At 41.9% G+C, this 15888-nt stretch overlaps 1 protein-coding gene across 2 annotated transcripts in view; it reads right to left on the bottom strand.

Annotated features, from left to right (window-relative positions):
- The window catches only part of PLAGL1 (PLAG1 like zinc finger 1), a 48623-nt gene that overhangs the window by 5344 nt on the left and 27391 nt on the right, over nt 1-15888 (bottom strand). The window contains exons 3-7 of one of the 2 annotated variants that reach the window (XM_048298858.1): nt 9248-9403; nt 8065-8177; nt 5675-5824; nt 2361-2480; nt 348-844 (exon numbers count right to left, since the gene is read on the bottom strand). In XM_048298858.1, the coding sequence (XP_048154815.1) occupies nt 348-844; nt 2361-2480; nt 5675-5824; nt 8065-8177; nt 9248-9403 (1036 nt within the window). The remainder of the gene's footprint in view (nt 1-347; nt 845-2360; nt 2481-5674; nt 5825-8064; nt 8178-9247; nt 9404-15888) is intronic. The other variant, XM_048298859.1, reaches the window with a different exon arrangement.

Below are 15888 nucleotides of genomic sequence, written 5' to 3'. Positions count from 1 at the left end.
TAGTACCTTTACTCTTGCAGCCTCAAAACTTGAAAACACTGGAACTACTGAAGGAAGGCATTTTCACAGCTTCTCAGGTTATTAGTAAAAGCCTACATTTTTTGGGGGTGAGGAAGCTGTTAATCATAAAGCATAGAGTAGATTAAAACTGCTCAACATCATCTTTTTGAGTAGCCACCATAATCCAGGGAGACTAGTTTTCTCCAATACTAGCAAAACCAGGAATAATAGAAACTGGACCTCAGGGATTAATTGTCACTAGAACACCCCAAAAGAAAAAGAAAAAAGATGTCTTTTCCCCCGCCCCCCCCACACCCAGCAGAAAAGGAATGCCTTCAGAGCTGTACCTGAGCAGTTTATATTTGGAAATGAAGGCTTTTGTGCATCCGTGCTGGGAACACTTGTAGGGACGCTCCCCTTTGTGCGCATAAGTGTGGACCGTGAGCTTGTCAATGGAATCAAATATCTTCCCACAGAGTCGGCAGGGATAATTATCTGGCTGCTTCACTTCTTTTCCCTTCAGCAGTGAAGACCGACCATTCCTCCATTTAGGTATAAACCTTACGAGAGCATCACAAGTGCTTCCCGAGCTGGCACAGCTGAACTTTGCAGCAGAGGAACAGGAAATGGTCCCAAAGCATTGAGTAATGCTTTTGCCTAATGATGCTCCTCTCAGTTTCCCTTTGAGTTTGTTTTTTGCTTTTACAGGTCCCAATTTATTTGGCGGTCTGAGCCTCGTAGGAAGGACTCGGTCTTTATGGATGCACTGGTGAGATTCCAGCAGAGCAAAAGTTGCAAAAGTGCTTCCACAGCTGGAGCATATCCAAGGGTCTATGGGCTCTTTCTGCAATGAGAACAGAGACAGGTCTTTCTTACCAGCCATTCTAAGGAAAGGTCATATTCTTCTCACTCATCTTCTCCTGGGCTTTTCCAAGACCCATCTTTGGTGACATTTACTTCCATGTGCTACCACCCAGTTGTTCAACTGGCAATAGATTCTCTCTAAGAGAACAAACTCAAAGGAAAAGTAAGGTTGGCTAAATACTGATTTACATGTTTTTGTTTAGCATTTACTGTAACAGTCCTGAGTCCCTCACCTTTGATCATCTGTGCTTACTGAATTTCCAAGTCTCTACATTTGTTGCATTTATGAAATTACTCATAAAAGCAGTTGTAAGTTGTACTTTATCTCTGGACTGACATCGTTTATCTGCTATTTCAGCCACACAAAAATGGGATGAGTTTCTGCACAGAAATGTGGTTTAGCCATACAGATTTCCTTGTGCCTTGGGCCAGCTCTATGCTTTACCACACAGCAATGGCCAATGGCTGCAGGAGAGACCTCCTCACTTAGTTTGACATTTGGCATTAGACTATCATTAACTGGATAGGAAACACCTTAGGTTTGGGGATCTCAAGCCTATCCTGACTTAAAAGCTTTTTTTTTTTTTTTTTTTTGCAAACAGTGTATTATTTGGAAGTATTATTTCCATGGAAATAAGAGCTCTACTGGATTCAGCTGAATTCACTTTAAATACTGATATTATAAACATTCTGATGAAAAACAATTACCAAAAAACTTCAATCACTAATGAAATGTACTTTCAATTAACACATGACCATGTACTTCCTCAACTTCATCTACCTTTTATGTAAGCTTCTCATAAACTGTCCTTCTTTTCCTTTGCTCTTGGGATAGCTTGCTCTGGAGAGCATGGTGAGGCTGTGCCCACTCCATCTTTATTTCCAGATTGAGCTCTCCTCTCTGCTGAGACTCGCGTCTGATGCTGTGGCTCTCCCACACCTTCCTTCTGGGATATACTCTGAAGGCCTCACAAGCCTTCCTGGAGTATGAATTCCTGGTTCATTTGTATTCCTTGTTTCACATTCCTTCTAGATTAAGTATTGATTTTTCACAGCCATGTTTTCAACACTTGAACTTTTCCTATCAGTTTAAGGATTTCTGCTATGATACAGAGGGGAAGTATCTGAATTAGTAGAGAAGGGTTACTGAACAGGACAGACTGAAAACTCTGTCCAATCAGTCAGAGCAAAAGAAGGGGAAATGGTGAAAGAAGTCTGAGGCTGGACAGCTTGGTTATCCACAGATTAGTGCCAATCTTAAGACTTTCCAAGAAATCAAGTGGTGCCACTTCTGACTACATCCGATGGCTCCATTGGATCACAGACATAGGAGAGGAAGAACAACCTCTCTCTGAGTATCTGTTTGGCTAAAATTGCCAAAAGTACTCTATGGCCTACACTTGCATTACTAGAGTTACATGAACAGAGAAAACATGTAAATAAACCATAATTTAATATGTCTAGTGAAGGCTTCAATGCAGACTAGGGGTACTTACTGCTACTGGAGGCAAAGGAGACACATCTGATTCTTCTTTAATGAAGACTGCAGAAGCTTCCATAAATTTGGCGTAATCGGCAGCATACCATACTTTCAATTCTGTGTGGGGTTCAATTGGCTGTGAATGGAAAAAACCAACACCTGTTGACTTGTGTCAATTTTCCTAAACCAAAAAACAAGAAAGATAGGTGGGGTAGGGATGTGCAGTGTTTTGTCCTTACCCAAATTGCATTTTTGATTCTCTTCAAATTATTGGTAACTTAGTTTCAAGATTCAAGCACTTTTTGAGCATTACTACCCACTAGGGCTTGACACTTTCTGTTTCTAAAAGCGAAATTGTGTATGCACAGAGATTTGCTGGGGGGGCCCAGTAGCAGGAGGGATGCCTCAATCCTCATGACCTTTGCTCAGCGAGATGTATTTGTCTGTGATATTCAGACATCCAGCACTCTTTCCAAGCAATGTCCCATGCCCATTCCTTGATGTCTGGAAGCCCACTGGACACAACACTTAACTACAGGGTACATACAAAGGAAAAACGCATCACGAATGCACAAGAGCTTGGATATCTCCTGGATAGGTCACACTGAGCAGGGGTGCAGAGCTGATCAATACATGGACTGCAAGGCAAATGGGCGCCTTGCCATGTACTGGCTCTAATGTGTCAGGCTTGCTATGAGCGTGCTTTATTTTAACGCTGCCCTCCTGCCACTGAAGCCTTCCCCCACAGGATTAAAGGAGCTGGTAATCTGCAGTCTCCCATCCAGTCATGCTTGCCCAAATCTCTCCTTGGACTGGACTATGACCTCTTCTGACAAATACCGTCAGTCAATACTATAGCAAATAGAAAAAGAGAGGAGTGATTACACTCACTGGCTAAAGAGCTATTAGTTCTTTAAACGCAAAGGAGAAAACTAAACTTTGGGGTCCTGATTTGTAGGACTCCCTAACCCTGTGCACAATTTTCTTCATCTATAATAAAAACCAACATTACTGTATCAGGGGTAGAGCCAAACTGTACATGTAGTTTTATTTTAACTAAGGTAAACTCACGCCACTGAAAGAAAACCAAACTAGCCAGGAAAGAGAGCAGCTGAGTTTTATTCCAGAAAATGTGTACATTTTGAAAACACCTGGCTTAAATATGGTCTGTCCTGAATTTTCCACTCAGTTAAGGACATGAGGCAGAGCCATTAACTAGAAGGCTCATCATGCATTGTGAGACAAACGTTTGAGAATGTCTTGGGACCTTCACCTATGACACCTGAGACTGGTACGCACAAAAAACTGCACAGCGTAGCACTGTCATGACTTCCTGCCCAGTATTCCTGGACCAGCAGCCATCTCCTTTATGGGAAGCTGAGATGTGGTCAATGTGACTTTTGAGGGAGAGCAAGTGCATCAGTATGTGAAACAGACAAGTAATTCAAAAGCTTTAATCTCATTAAAACTGACACTAAATACCAGTATGCAAGTCCACAAGTTGTCTTTTATTCTGTGCCATCAGTGCACCAATAAGAGAACTGCAGCACCCACATGAAACTCTCCTGGGATCAGACCAACAGCAACCATGGATGATTTTTATTTCCTCACAATTCTATACCTTTTAAAGCACTTATTTCTAGGAATTGCAGCCATTAGGTCAGCAAGTAAGCTAATGGTGGTATTAGTATGTCATTTACATGTGTGCTGTAGTTCCATGTCACTGAAATCCCATTTCTTTGCAATAACAGGGGGAGGAGGAGCCAATCCTACTCCCATCTTAATACACTTTGTTAAAAGTATCTCAAGAAAGTATCTTCTTAATCAGCCCTAAGCCAGCCTCACAGCCTGACCAGCAGGGTGTGCATAAGTGTAGCACAAGGCCATCGCTTTCATTGACCATGACAAAGTCTGCAGGATGCCACAGTACCCTGAATGATACCGGGACTTCAGAGAAATAAAACCCAAGTAATGCCCTATGATACACAGCACAGAAAAGGTTCCAAGACACATGCCTCATACTAGGACACTCTGTGTCAGTATACAGGAGACAACTCTCCATTAATGCCAGTGTGCAGAGTTCTGCTGAAGTCAGCAGAGAGTTGGTTGAATAGAATTTAAACTACACTGGAAATTTTAAGTTACCAGTTTATAACAAGTACTTCAAAAGTTCATGATTCCCAAATAAAGTATTAGTAATACTGTCAATTTTACAAACATATCATGCATTTCAAATTAAATTGAAATCTCAAATGATATGGACTGCATGAGAATCTCAAACACAGCCTGTCTCAGAGTAGCACATACTGTTTCAGATTTTGCTTTATTTTCTTAATAATTATTTTAATATTAATCCCCAAACCAGCTATACTCCATACTGTTATAAAAGACTTGTAGGTTATGAAATGTTACTATCTCATCATCAATATACAGTAAATATTTTTCTCACAGTGCAGGTGGAGAAACAAAAGTGAAGGAAAAACTGTAAATACTACTATGCCACAGAAATATGTGCCAATCTTGGAAATGAAACTGAAATGCTGTATTTTAGTTCATAGTAACTTCTTTTCACTAATATACTTTTTTTTTAATGTTGCTCACAATGACACACAAGCATTATGTTCAACAGATAGATCTCAGTTTCCCAAGTGTGCAAAAGAGTTATTTCTGGTTAAAACAAACTCTGCCTAAAGAAGTGGCCAAAACAATAAAAACCAATACTGTATGTTCTAGTTTTGTTTATAAACACAGAGTACCTTGTTCTCTCTCTTCAGACAAAGATGCAGTCCAGAATCTCTAACATAAACTTATCATTTCATGGCAACATTGCAGTATTCTAAGTTTTGCAGTTAAGTCATCGGATTTAATGAGCATGGAAAATTGTACATAAAGATTCACTTAACACCCTGCTCCTGAGCACAGGGTAACATGCTCAGAAAACAATATGTATCCAGAAATGTAATAAAAGAGAGGAATTTGTTTGTTATTTCCAGAATGAAGTACTGTTCAATGTAATAATGCCAATGTCATCATATAGCTACCTGGGATTGAAGAGTGTTCAGTTTAAACACTATCATAGGGAATGTTTTTCTGTTTCCCTCTGCTCAGTTTCTTCACTACCCACAACAGCAAGTACACAACACCTTTTCCCAACAAACCCCATACACTGCTTGCTTTACTATGGATTAAATGACATTAAAGGTGGTCTGTACGTAACAATCCCGTTGGCAGAATGTAATCAATCTTTCATTGTAAAAGAGTTAGTCTTTCAGAACCTTTGCCTATAAATTTCCTTTTGGATGACAGGTGAAGCGATGTAGGTTTAACTACCTTAACTGTTGTGAAGTAGACTTCTCCACAGTGCTGATAAGCCACAAGGGTCTGTTCTTCTTGGTTCCGGGCTAGCCGGACAAACATCATCCAGTTTCCACAGTCCTCATTGGGAGTGTCCAGAAAGTACTTCCCTCCATCTTTCAATACCTGAAACAAAGGGGGAGAACAGGAGAACGAACATGATAAAACCAAGTCCTGTATAGAGGCACATTTGTTTTCTTTAACTTGCAACCACAGCTATCAGTTATCTACCCTGTCTTGGTCATATGTCCCTTGAAATCATGGTTGTTTCGAAATAGATCACTCTTAATGAACACTGAGTGCAAAAGAAAGTGAAGAACAAGTACCTGCTGAGCACCCTGTTACTAAAATAACTGTAGGCCTTTGTATGTATTTCCAGTTTATATTTCATCATTTTTATGTTATATGAAGATAATATTATAAGAACTAAGTGCAGGCAGGTAGAGAGATAAGCTTTATGCCTTAATCTACTTCCTGAGCACTTGATAATCTCAAGGTTCAGTGCTGCTACATTTTTCATGGAACAATTGTATAACTTGTATTAATAAGTCCAGAGAGGTAACATACAACATAATGGCATTTTAACAGTCTTCTCTTTTTCCCCTTTACAATGCAAAAGTAAATACAAATGAACAATTGTGCCAGAAAGATCTCTTTCTTTTTGCTTTACTTCATTCTTCCCAGATTCCCTTCCAAGAGAATGCCCCTATGAGGCAAAAACTACCGACGTCAAACAAGACAGTTGCTTTTCTGCAATAGTGTCTCGACCATGGAGAAAGCTGCACAACAGATGTCAGCACAGCATGTATTTGTTCTACTAACCATGTAACTGAGCAAGTAACTGCAAAAAAAAAAAAAAAAAGTTGCATTTTCACTGCTTCTGGGAACTATTTTATCTAACTTCATCATGCTTCCGATGAAAGCACCTGCCCGCTGGACAAGTTTGGTCACATACTCATGCTAGGGAGAAGTCAAGGCAGCTCCTGCTGTCATGTAGGAAATCTGGGACTCTAATCTCCTCTTCTGAAGAAACAGTCCATTCATCAGCCAGAGCTGTGCTTATCACTGTATACTTTTAAGCAAACGGTGCTGACTGATAGAGGATAGGGTGTGGTTTACAATGACTTGGTGAAGAGGAAGGAACTGGGTGCTTAGCTCATCTATCCATTGTTAGAGAAGTACATTTTCTGCATTTGTAATAGTGTCTAATAAAAAGACTGAAGAAATTTAGTTATAGAGAAGAATAAATGCTTTCTGTTGTCCACATGCCATGAAAATCCCATGATGGACAATGTTATTTTTCTGGCAGATGATTCCCATAACTTCCATGTGCAAATGACATTTACAGCAACTACTGAAGCTATTACTTTTGCTCTCAAACAAAAGTTCAGAAATATTTCCTCACAACACAGAGTGTTTTCCAGTCGAAAGCTTCTGGAGAAAGCTCAAATGAAGACACAGAGTGTGTCACAGGACAGCTGCTGCTGGTGTCTCTCTATTCAGGGGTGAGAGGGCCTGATATGAAATGCAAACTCTGGGAGAACCGTGACCTGATGGGAAGTCCTGACGGAGGCTGTAGCTTGACCATGGACTCACTGTATGACACAGAGCTGTGCTGAGCCCCGACCCTGACAGCAAAATGCAAAGACTGGGGCCCAGAGGATTGTGATCAACTCTCACTCCCAAGGAACTCCTGCGGGAAAGGATGTGCATGTAGCTTTGTCTAAGCTGGGCTAGTCCTGAGAAGTCGTGATTTTTTCTGGATAAAGTACAAATAACAGTGTCATGGTCCGGGTGAGACGGTCAGTACCTACGTGTGCAGCAACAGAAGGTACCAGCCCTAAATAAAAATCTGATTAAATAAACTGAGCTAGTGCACTGTGTGTCAAAGTCTATATATAAATTAACAATTATTACTCATTAATAACAATAGCAATTAATAATAATTAAGAAGCGTTTCCCTATCCCTGCACTGTTTCTCCTTACTAAGCCGGTGCCTTAGTGCATATTTCTGTCACTCTTGCTAACTCAGTGAACAAATTCTTTTGTGTTATCTGGGAAGAAAGTTCAGTAGCCATGCTCTGTGAAAAGTTTATCAAGAGCCATTAGACTGATAGGCCTAACACCCTGGAAATGGTAAAACTCGAAAGCAGGAATGAAAACTTCTAGAAAACACAATATACAGGAAATTTTGGTACTTCAGGTTATACTGTACTGCCAAATGATGTGATTTACACTTATGCTTACAGATCAAAAGCACAATTAATGAACTCGATCAGATGGCAAATTGACTGATTAAAATACCTAAATATGTATGAACTGCTAAAGACACATATGCACTTCATAGAAAGGCAGTGGGTTTTTACCTGCAGGACTAGCCTGCTCTCATCATAGCAGGTCAGTTTTGTAGACAGTTGACCAACATAAGGACCAAATTGTGTTCTCTTCTGTATTCCTTTCTTTGCAAATACACCAAGGACTGTGAACAAAACAAAGACCAGTTTAATATTAGTATAGACATCACGAACTATTTCTTGGATGCTTACAGTTGTGAAAATGGAGATAAAGAAAATACTGCAGAACACATGGATTCTTTTTCTAGACAAATAAGCTCTGTAAATAATTCTAAGGTGAAGAAACTAAAAAGGATGTAAATAGGTAGCGATTTTTTTTTTTTTAATGGGAACTACATCAAATACAAAAGTGCTGAAAATCCATGACAGGATATTGAACTGGGTATGCAACACAAACCTGTTGATACTTCTCCATCTACAAACTGATGTTACCATAGTCCTCCGCTTTTTGGCATAATTTGGGAGGTTGTTCTCTCCTGATATAAGTGGAGAGAATCTATAAAAACACAGTATTAGCCTTCTTAATCATTCCAGTTATTCTGCTGCCACAATCAACGGAGTGACAGTACAGGCATCTTGTCATTCTTTTTCTGAAAAGGAACCTAGGCAGGACTAATTTTACACAGGTAGCTGTGGGAAATTTGCACGCTAAAGACACCATTCCCTTGTTCACATTTGGGCATTCAAATTGCCTTGCTTTTAGATGGAAACAACAGTCTTTCTATAATATGAATTTAAAATGCCGCAAAAGGTAAAAAAGATCCACTGTGATCTTTTGAGTTTGCAATGGGTGGATAAGGGATGTCATTTACCATTTTGTTTCTGACTTTTCATTGAATACTCTTTCCTGTTTTGCATGCTTGGGGAAAAAAGAAAAAAAGTAGTAGTGCATGGCTGTTACTCTTAGATACAAATTCAACATTCATTAAACTTGGATTGACTGAACAGAGATAACTGGTTGCTCACAGCTAAATGTCACACCAGCTCTGGCTAATGTCCTGCCATCAGTCTATGCATCTGTTACCAGAAATCAGTCGTAAAAACAGTAGCTGACTGTGAGCTTTAGCTGTGCTCAGCTGAAAACAGTCTTCATAATGCTAATGCCCAATGATTATGCCTTGCGTTACTCATGAAAACAGGCCAGTGTTTTTGTCTCTTCTTTCTCAAATGTGGGAAAAAGAGTTAAAATACTTACTCTGCTGGTTTCCAGCTCGCAGCTCCAACACTCGCAAAGTGAGGTAGTGAGGTAGGGTGAGACGGGCTCGGCTGGGAATAACCCTATCTTTAGCCCTGATGAGTGGCCCGTGGAGTTTGCATTCTCCTATAAGGCTTTTACCGCAATCCTCACACCCTACAAATCCAGAAAAGGGAACCTGTTACTAAAAATGACATCCTGCTTTCCAATTTAGTCTCTTCTAATTTTGTCGTCTTGAGAACACATCTGGAATTACGAATGCTTTTCTTCACATCAGTGTTCTACATTAGGTAGTGAAAAGATTATCTGCAAGTCAAAACTGAACTAGGAAGGCTTGCAATAACACCTCCAGTTTGTGCATTCTCTCCTGTGCAAATTGGTGGGTCCTGACCTGTAAAGATTTATACATATGTTCATTTGGAGGTGTCACAAACAGTGCCTTTCAAGATTAGGATGGGAGCAAAACTGCACCTCACTGCATGCCCAGCTACAAAGCAAGGTGCATGTATTTATACAGAAATGTGGACAAAGTTGTCGGCAATAACCAAGGTAAGGTTGGTCCCTTCCAACCTTACCCATTCTGTGATTATGAAATTCTGAAATTTGCAGAGATCCAAGGAATCCGAGAAAAACTTTGCGTCTGCTGCACAGAGCATTCTCAGTAGAAGATGAGACCCTCAGTGTACCATGAGAAATGAGTATGATGGGTCCTACAGTCACAGCTCAGTTGACAATCACGCAGGGGCAGCCTTCTTGTAGGCTGTGCTGCCTGTGGAAGTAAGAAAAAGGGGCACACCACATCTCCCAGCTGTTGGTTCCCAATAATGACATCTGCAGGCTGAACACAGGGACCATCCAGAGAACTCATTAAAGAGAAATACATGCCTGCAAACTGATTTTCCCCCAGCACAGTGAGATATTTTTGGTTCAGTGCAGCTCAAACTGGTTGCCAGGGAAACTCATACAGAGCAGTGACAAAACTGAGCAATGAGACTTTCCAGCAGAAGGTCATCTCAGCACCGGTGTCACACAGAACAATGGGAAAAAGGGGACTTCTTGCACAAAACCTTTTTATAGACAGTAGAAACCAAACCAGTGAGCCAACAATGCTTTACGACTGAGTTAAAAGGAAAAGCTGATATTGGTCATCCATGACTACCTCGTTTTGTTTTCCTTCTGAAAACTCTGCTGAGCAAGTCTATTCAGTAAGTGACAATACACAGCAGAGGAGGGGAGCCAGAACAGCCAAGAGAATCCAAGGGAGCAACAGGACACTGTAGCAGAGACTGTGGCAGGAGAGGTGTGGCTGCACCACAGACAGGGACTCATAACCAAGGAGCATAAAGGGCTCAGGAGACACTGCCTGGGGAGACATCAGAGATGGTCTTTGAAAAGGACAGTAGCACCATAAATGTCATGTTCAGGTTACCTCAAAAAGGTTTCTGTTTGTAAACGCAAGCAGGCACTTGACTGAAACATGTGCCTTGAGAGTCTAGTCCAAAACCTCCCCAGATAAGCCTAAAGTACTCCTACCGAGTTCTTTGGGCTCTCCATCAATTCTAACTGAGGAGATAGACTTGTGTGTTGGTCAGGCTGCAGGCACTACAATAGTCAGTATTTTTCAATAATTTGTGGACCCTGTAAGTTTTCTTTTGCCATGGCTGCCAGGCTGCACACCTGCACTGTGAATAGCTGAAAAACATGACTTTTTTTGCTAGTACTACAGATACAGAACATGCCCCTCTACAGCCTTCACTTCAAATGCACAAAAACTTCAACAACACAGCTGCCAGGCAGATTTTTCTTGTTATACACTTGTTTATGTACCCAAAAGTCCTTTACAGCTAGGCTGCAAGAAAATAAAAGTATTTCCTTGGTGATTTAACTTAATTGGCTTTTAAATAAATTCACCCTTCTGAGGGCAACAAAATTATGAAGGCTTCCTGAGCTTGCTTAGAATAATAGTGACTTTGTCTCAAGTCAAACAGCTCCTGCATGGAGAGTCATTGTATGCAAACGGCCGAAACACATTACCAAAAGCAAAATGGAGACAAAGAACTGCTGTTAGAGGAAGGATGTGTCTAATCGTAAAGTACACGACCTTATCAATCCATGCCATACCTCTGTGATTCATCACTAGCAAGCTCCTGAGCAAACCCTCTAGCTGCCCCAGAGCAGTGCCCACCTCCAAGGCCCCAGGGTGGGCAGCTCACAGGAAGGCTGGAAAGGAAAAGCAGGGGAAAAACAGTATCCCTTGAATAGCCTCCACATTCTGCAGTAGTGCTCCATTAGCTAACCTTCCTTGGTCCTCCAGATCCAAGACATAAGGTCTGAAATGATTCACACAGGGGTACTGGGGAGGCTCTCCTCTAAAACCAGGGACTGCTTTACATCTGACCAGGTGTTGAATAAGGGCCTCCAAGCTGAGCAGCCCCACAGACGGCTCCCCAGGCAGCACACCTCAGCAGCAACACAAAGACATCAGCTAGCCCTGAACAAAATTACCTGCAGAGCTTTTAAGCACCTTGCTAGCAGGCCTGGAATTCTGACCTGGCATAGCTGCCCAGCACCTTGAAATATGAGGCTGGCCCAGCTGGTTAGAGCGTGGTGCTAATAACACCAAGGTTGTGGGTTCAGTCCCTATCCACTTAAGAGTTCAACTTGATCACCACTGTGGGTCCCTTCCAACTCAGAACATTCTGCGATTCTGTGAAACATCCAGAGCTGTCCAATGCTTGCTCTAAGATTTTCTATGTTTCATTATACGGGTCATGAAGATAACTAGAATGACTTATTAAATAACAGGCATACTGGAATTACATTCACTACACTGTATTTCTGACCCCACACCAACATGTTAGTACCCTGACTGCAAATTTATTGCATTCTAAAAATTGCCAAGTGTACCAGAACAACAGGATTGGAGCACTAAAAATAGAACAACTTTAGGGGCTACTGTAGGGAACAGGGATCTTTGTAATTTCCCTCCCCAAAACTAACAGTGCAAAACTGTCAAGTTCACATTCTTCCTCAGAGATCACTACAGGCCAAGTCACGATCCTTTTTATTTCAATGCTAAATTACAGATGTCATTGGCAAAGGAATGTACATAGAGCCACAGCACACAGTTTGTAAAGCTCACGCAGAATTTTATGCCCCTTTTTAACTTGGCTAATTAAGTAAAATGTATTTTTTTCAATAACAGCCTCAGAACACACTCTAACCTGTTTTGAAATAGGGTGCCATCCAGCTATGGAAACAACACACACTTTGTCTTATTAGCACTAGAAATGAAATACACTTGGTCAGAAAAATCACTTTTTGCAAAGAAGATTACTTCTGCTTGTTGTTAGGCACCTTAGTACCTCAATGCTTTTTCAGTTTCCTTGCTCCCTTAAATTGTATTTACACAAACAAAATGAACGGATTTGAGGTCATGTGCAAGCATGCAAGAAAAAGTAAAACTGCCACCATTCCTCTGCTTTGGTGTGATTTAGATGAGTAGGCAACAAAAAGAAATAAATGAGATTTACAGGAGTTACAAGCAGTTAAAAAACAGATTGTGTCATTTACTATATCTTTAGAAAAACAATGCTATATTGTCCCCTAGAGGGTACTTCTTCATTCTTCCTCTGTCTTTGCAATGATTCTGAAAAAATTCCAAATAATGCCTTTTTTATCTGTCTGTAGATAAAACTGCACAAGCAAATAGATCTTGTAGTTGTTAGCTTTTTATTTTGCTGGACTTCACTGCAGCAGTGGGGAGGGAGGCATACAGAAGAGCCCAGCCCTGGTGCAGATGCAGGCTTTGACTATGCTGCGGGTGTGCAACGCCTCAAACACAAGGACGAGGTGCTCACCCCTGCCAACCAGCGCTGGAGGGGCTAAGAGAAGGGTACATCTCCCCGACACCCCCAGCTGGTACCCCTGCACCTGAATGCCTCTGCTCCCACTTCTCCCACATATTGGGAGGCATGGCTGGCTCACAAAACTGAGACCTGCTGCCTGCAGGATGCACTCCCACCACATGAGCTGACCAGACATCGGCAGCTGTGTTCCCAAGGAGGAGAATGGGCCTGTGAGTGTGGCTCACCTGTACTGTCCTCACCATGCTGGTGCTTCTCCCCAGTCCAGGTCTAGGTGACAGTTCTCCTTTGCTGCAGACTATACAGCCTGGCAGCCTCAGCTGCCAGCCTGCCTCATCCTCCAGACAGCTCTGGGGCCAGCCACGCTGCACTGGGACAAGCTCCCACAGCCAACAGTAGCAAAGCTGGCAAGGCAGCTTGGGCAAGCTGGACTTGAGCACAGTCAACAAACTGGTTTCCAAAACAGCAGCACGGTTGGAGCACTGTGCCACCCCCACAGGCACAAGTCCGGCCTCGGGGAGAGCTCATTAGTGTGGGCAAGGAGCCACCGGCTGTGGTCACACAGAGCCCTGCTGCACAGATAACGGGAGCTATACATAGCCATACTAGGAACTGCAATCACTGTCGTGACAGCTCACACATGCCACCAGATCCTTAAACAATCAGCAGCAGAACATCCCTTTTTAAAACCAGTTTGCTAAAAACTAGATGCCTATCAGGACCTCCTTCCTGAGCTTTCTCCAACCCCCGCTCAAGCGAGACTTTACAGTACCTGAACACTTCAGTGGCCCATAAGATGCCCGCAGCACAATTAGGTTCCCTGTGAAGGCAGAGGTAAATCACTCCTTTTCAATTGTCCACTTGGAGCAAATGCACCCTGTGAGAAATGATCAGAGGCTGAGCAGACCTCAGCATTTGCTGTGCTATTTTGCAGCATTAGAATTAGTTCCCATGTGCAGAGGGAACAAAGATCAGTGTACACAGCAGTCCAAATCCTAGCCTAATTACAATCATAAGATTTGCATAGCAAACAACAGTAATTTATCCTGGAGTAAAACAGTAGCGCTCCACTAGCCTTGTTCAGCTTTCACACAGAGGAACGCTGCAAAAATACCTTCTGGACATTTTCTGTCCGAGGTACATTGCACATGCCAGTCTTGGTTCTTCTTCAGCAAAGGTGCATGAGGATTTCCTGCCCTGAGGTTTGTTCTGCAGCACTCTGTGCTGGAGAAGCTTGAAATCCTTGTTCTACAATTTATTTGGCAAAAAATTCAAAGTACTCAATTAGCAAACATTTAATCACAAGTTATTTTCCCATTATTGTGGGCCACCAACACACATTCCCTCTGTAAAAAACACTTATGAAAGAAGCCTTATATCCCAAGTTTGATGTGCAAAATGAAACTTTTAACTGATTAATAATTGATTCTATTTATATCGAAGTAAAATAGAGCTTGTTATAATTACCAGAATTCAGAATAATTTTATTCAAATCCCATTAACTTCTGATATTTTGTTATGCTGAATTGTCTACAGATTGATCTTTACTTGTTAACTGCAGTAATTGATCCCTAGTCCAGCATCAAAATAGGTGAACATTTCCTCAATGTCTCCTTTTCATCTTCTATGAAATCTATCCTTTTCTCTTCTATGTCATACACCAACATCATCTTGTATTAGCAGAGATATACAACTGTTCAGCTCTGCATGGAAAAAAAGAAAAAATAAATAATCAAGGAACCACACTCCAGGCTGACTTTGCAATCATACTCACTCACCTGGATAAAGACTGAAAACTTGCACTTCTGTGCATGACACTGTATTATATGGGAAGCAGGTGCAGTGTTTTACATAACCCTGCACCCAAAATAACAGCACCCTCACAAGGAAGGAAAAAAAAAAAGCAGTGCTTGAGAGGGAAACTTTAGATTTCAAGCAGTGAGTTCCCATGTCTTTGACACACAGAAGCCCAGAAGCCTTGCAGTCTCAACCTGGTGGCACCAGCACAGAAACTGTGGACATGCTGCTGGGGCAATATTGGCCCCTTACCAAGGCCTTGTGTTGCCATCTCCAGGCTTTCTGGTGAGAGGACAGGAGCTCCTGAGACACAGGTGAAGGGTGAGGAGGAGTCCTGGTCCTGCTCAGGCATTAGTGGCACCCTGCACGTAAATGCCTACTGCTCTTGGGGCCTCCTCCCTGGGAAAGAGAACGGTAGGTGGTTTGCAAATATCCCCAGAAATCATTCTGAACATTAAACATATTCATGGGAACATGACCTCACTCTACTAAAATGTAAAACTTTAAAAATGAGTTACTATATTTGGACACAGAAACAGAGAAAGAGAACAGCAAACATGCCTTACTGCCACCCCACCCCATACATTCAGTCAGACCAGCAGGTCAAGCTAATTCCCTAAAACTGGGACCCAGCCCTGGAGGTGAACCCAGCCCTCAGGCACCCTGACCCAGCCACTGATCTGCTGTGATACCTTCCCTCACCTCACCTCCATCCTATGTGTGCCTGTTGTTGTTCACAAGAAGAATGAAGATTTGGAAGGAGAGCACACCCTTGGGTTTCCAGCAGCAGGAGATCATCTGTCAAGGCACCTGCTCCTTCCTCACAGCAGTATGATCCTTACCAGCTGTTCTTATGGAAGAATGCCTCTAGAAGGGTGGCTCAGCACTTACCTGACTGTAAAGAAACCTAACACAAAGGATGTGTGCATTTTTCTGGCAGACACAAGTTCCAATATGTAAATTCTTCCAAACTGCAAA

This window comes from Corvus hawaiiensis, chromosome 3 (genome assembly GCF_020740725.1).
Source record: "Corvus hawaiiensis isolate bCorHaw1 chromosome 3, bCorHaw1.pri.cur, whole genome shotgun sequence".
Taxonomy (NCBI): domain Eukaryota; kingdom Metazoa; phylum Chordata; class Aves; order Passeriformes; family Corvidae; genus Corvus; species Corvus hawaiiensis.
Note: the sequence above shows the minus strand (reverse complement) of the source record. Positions and strands in the feature narration are given on the sequence as shown.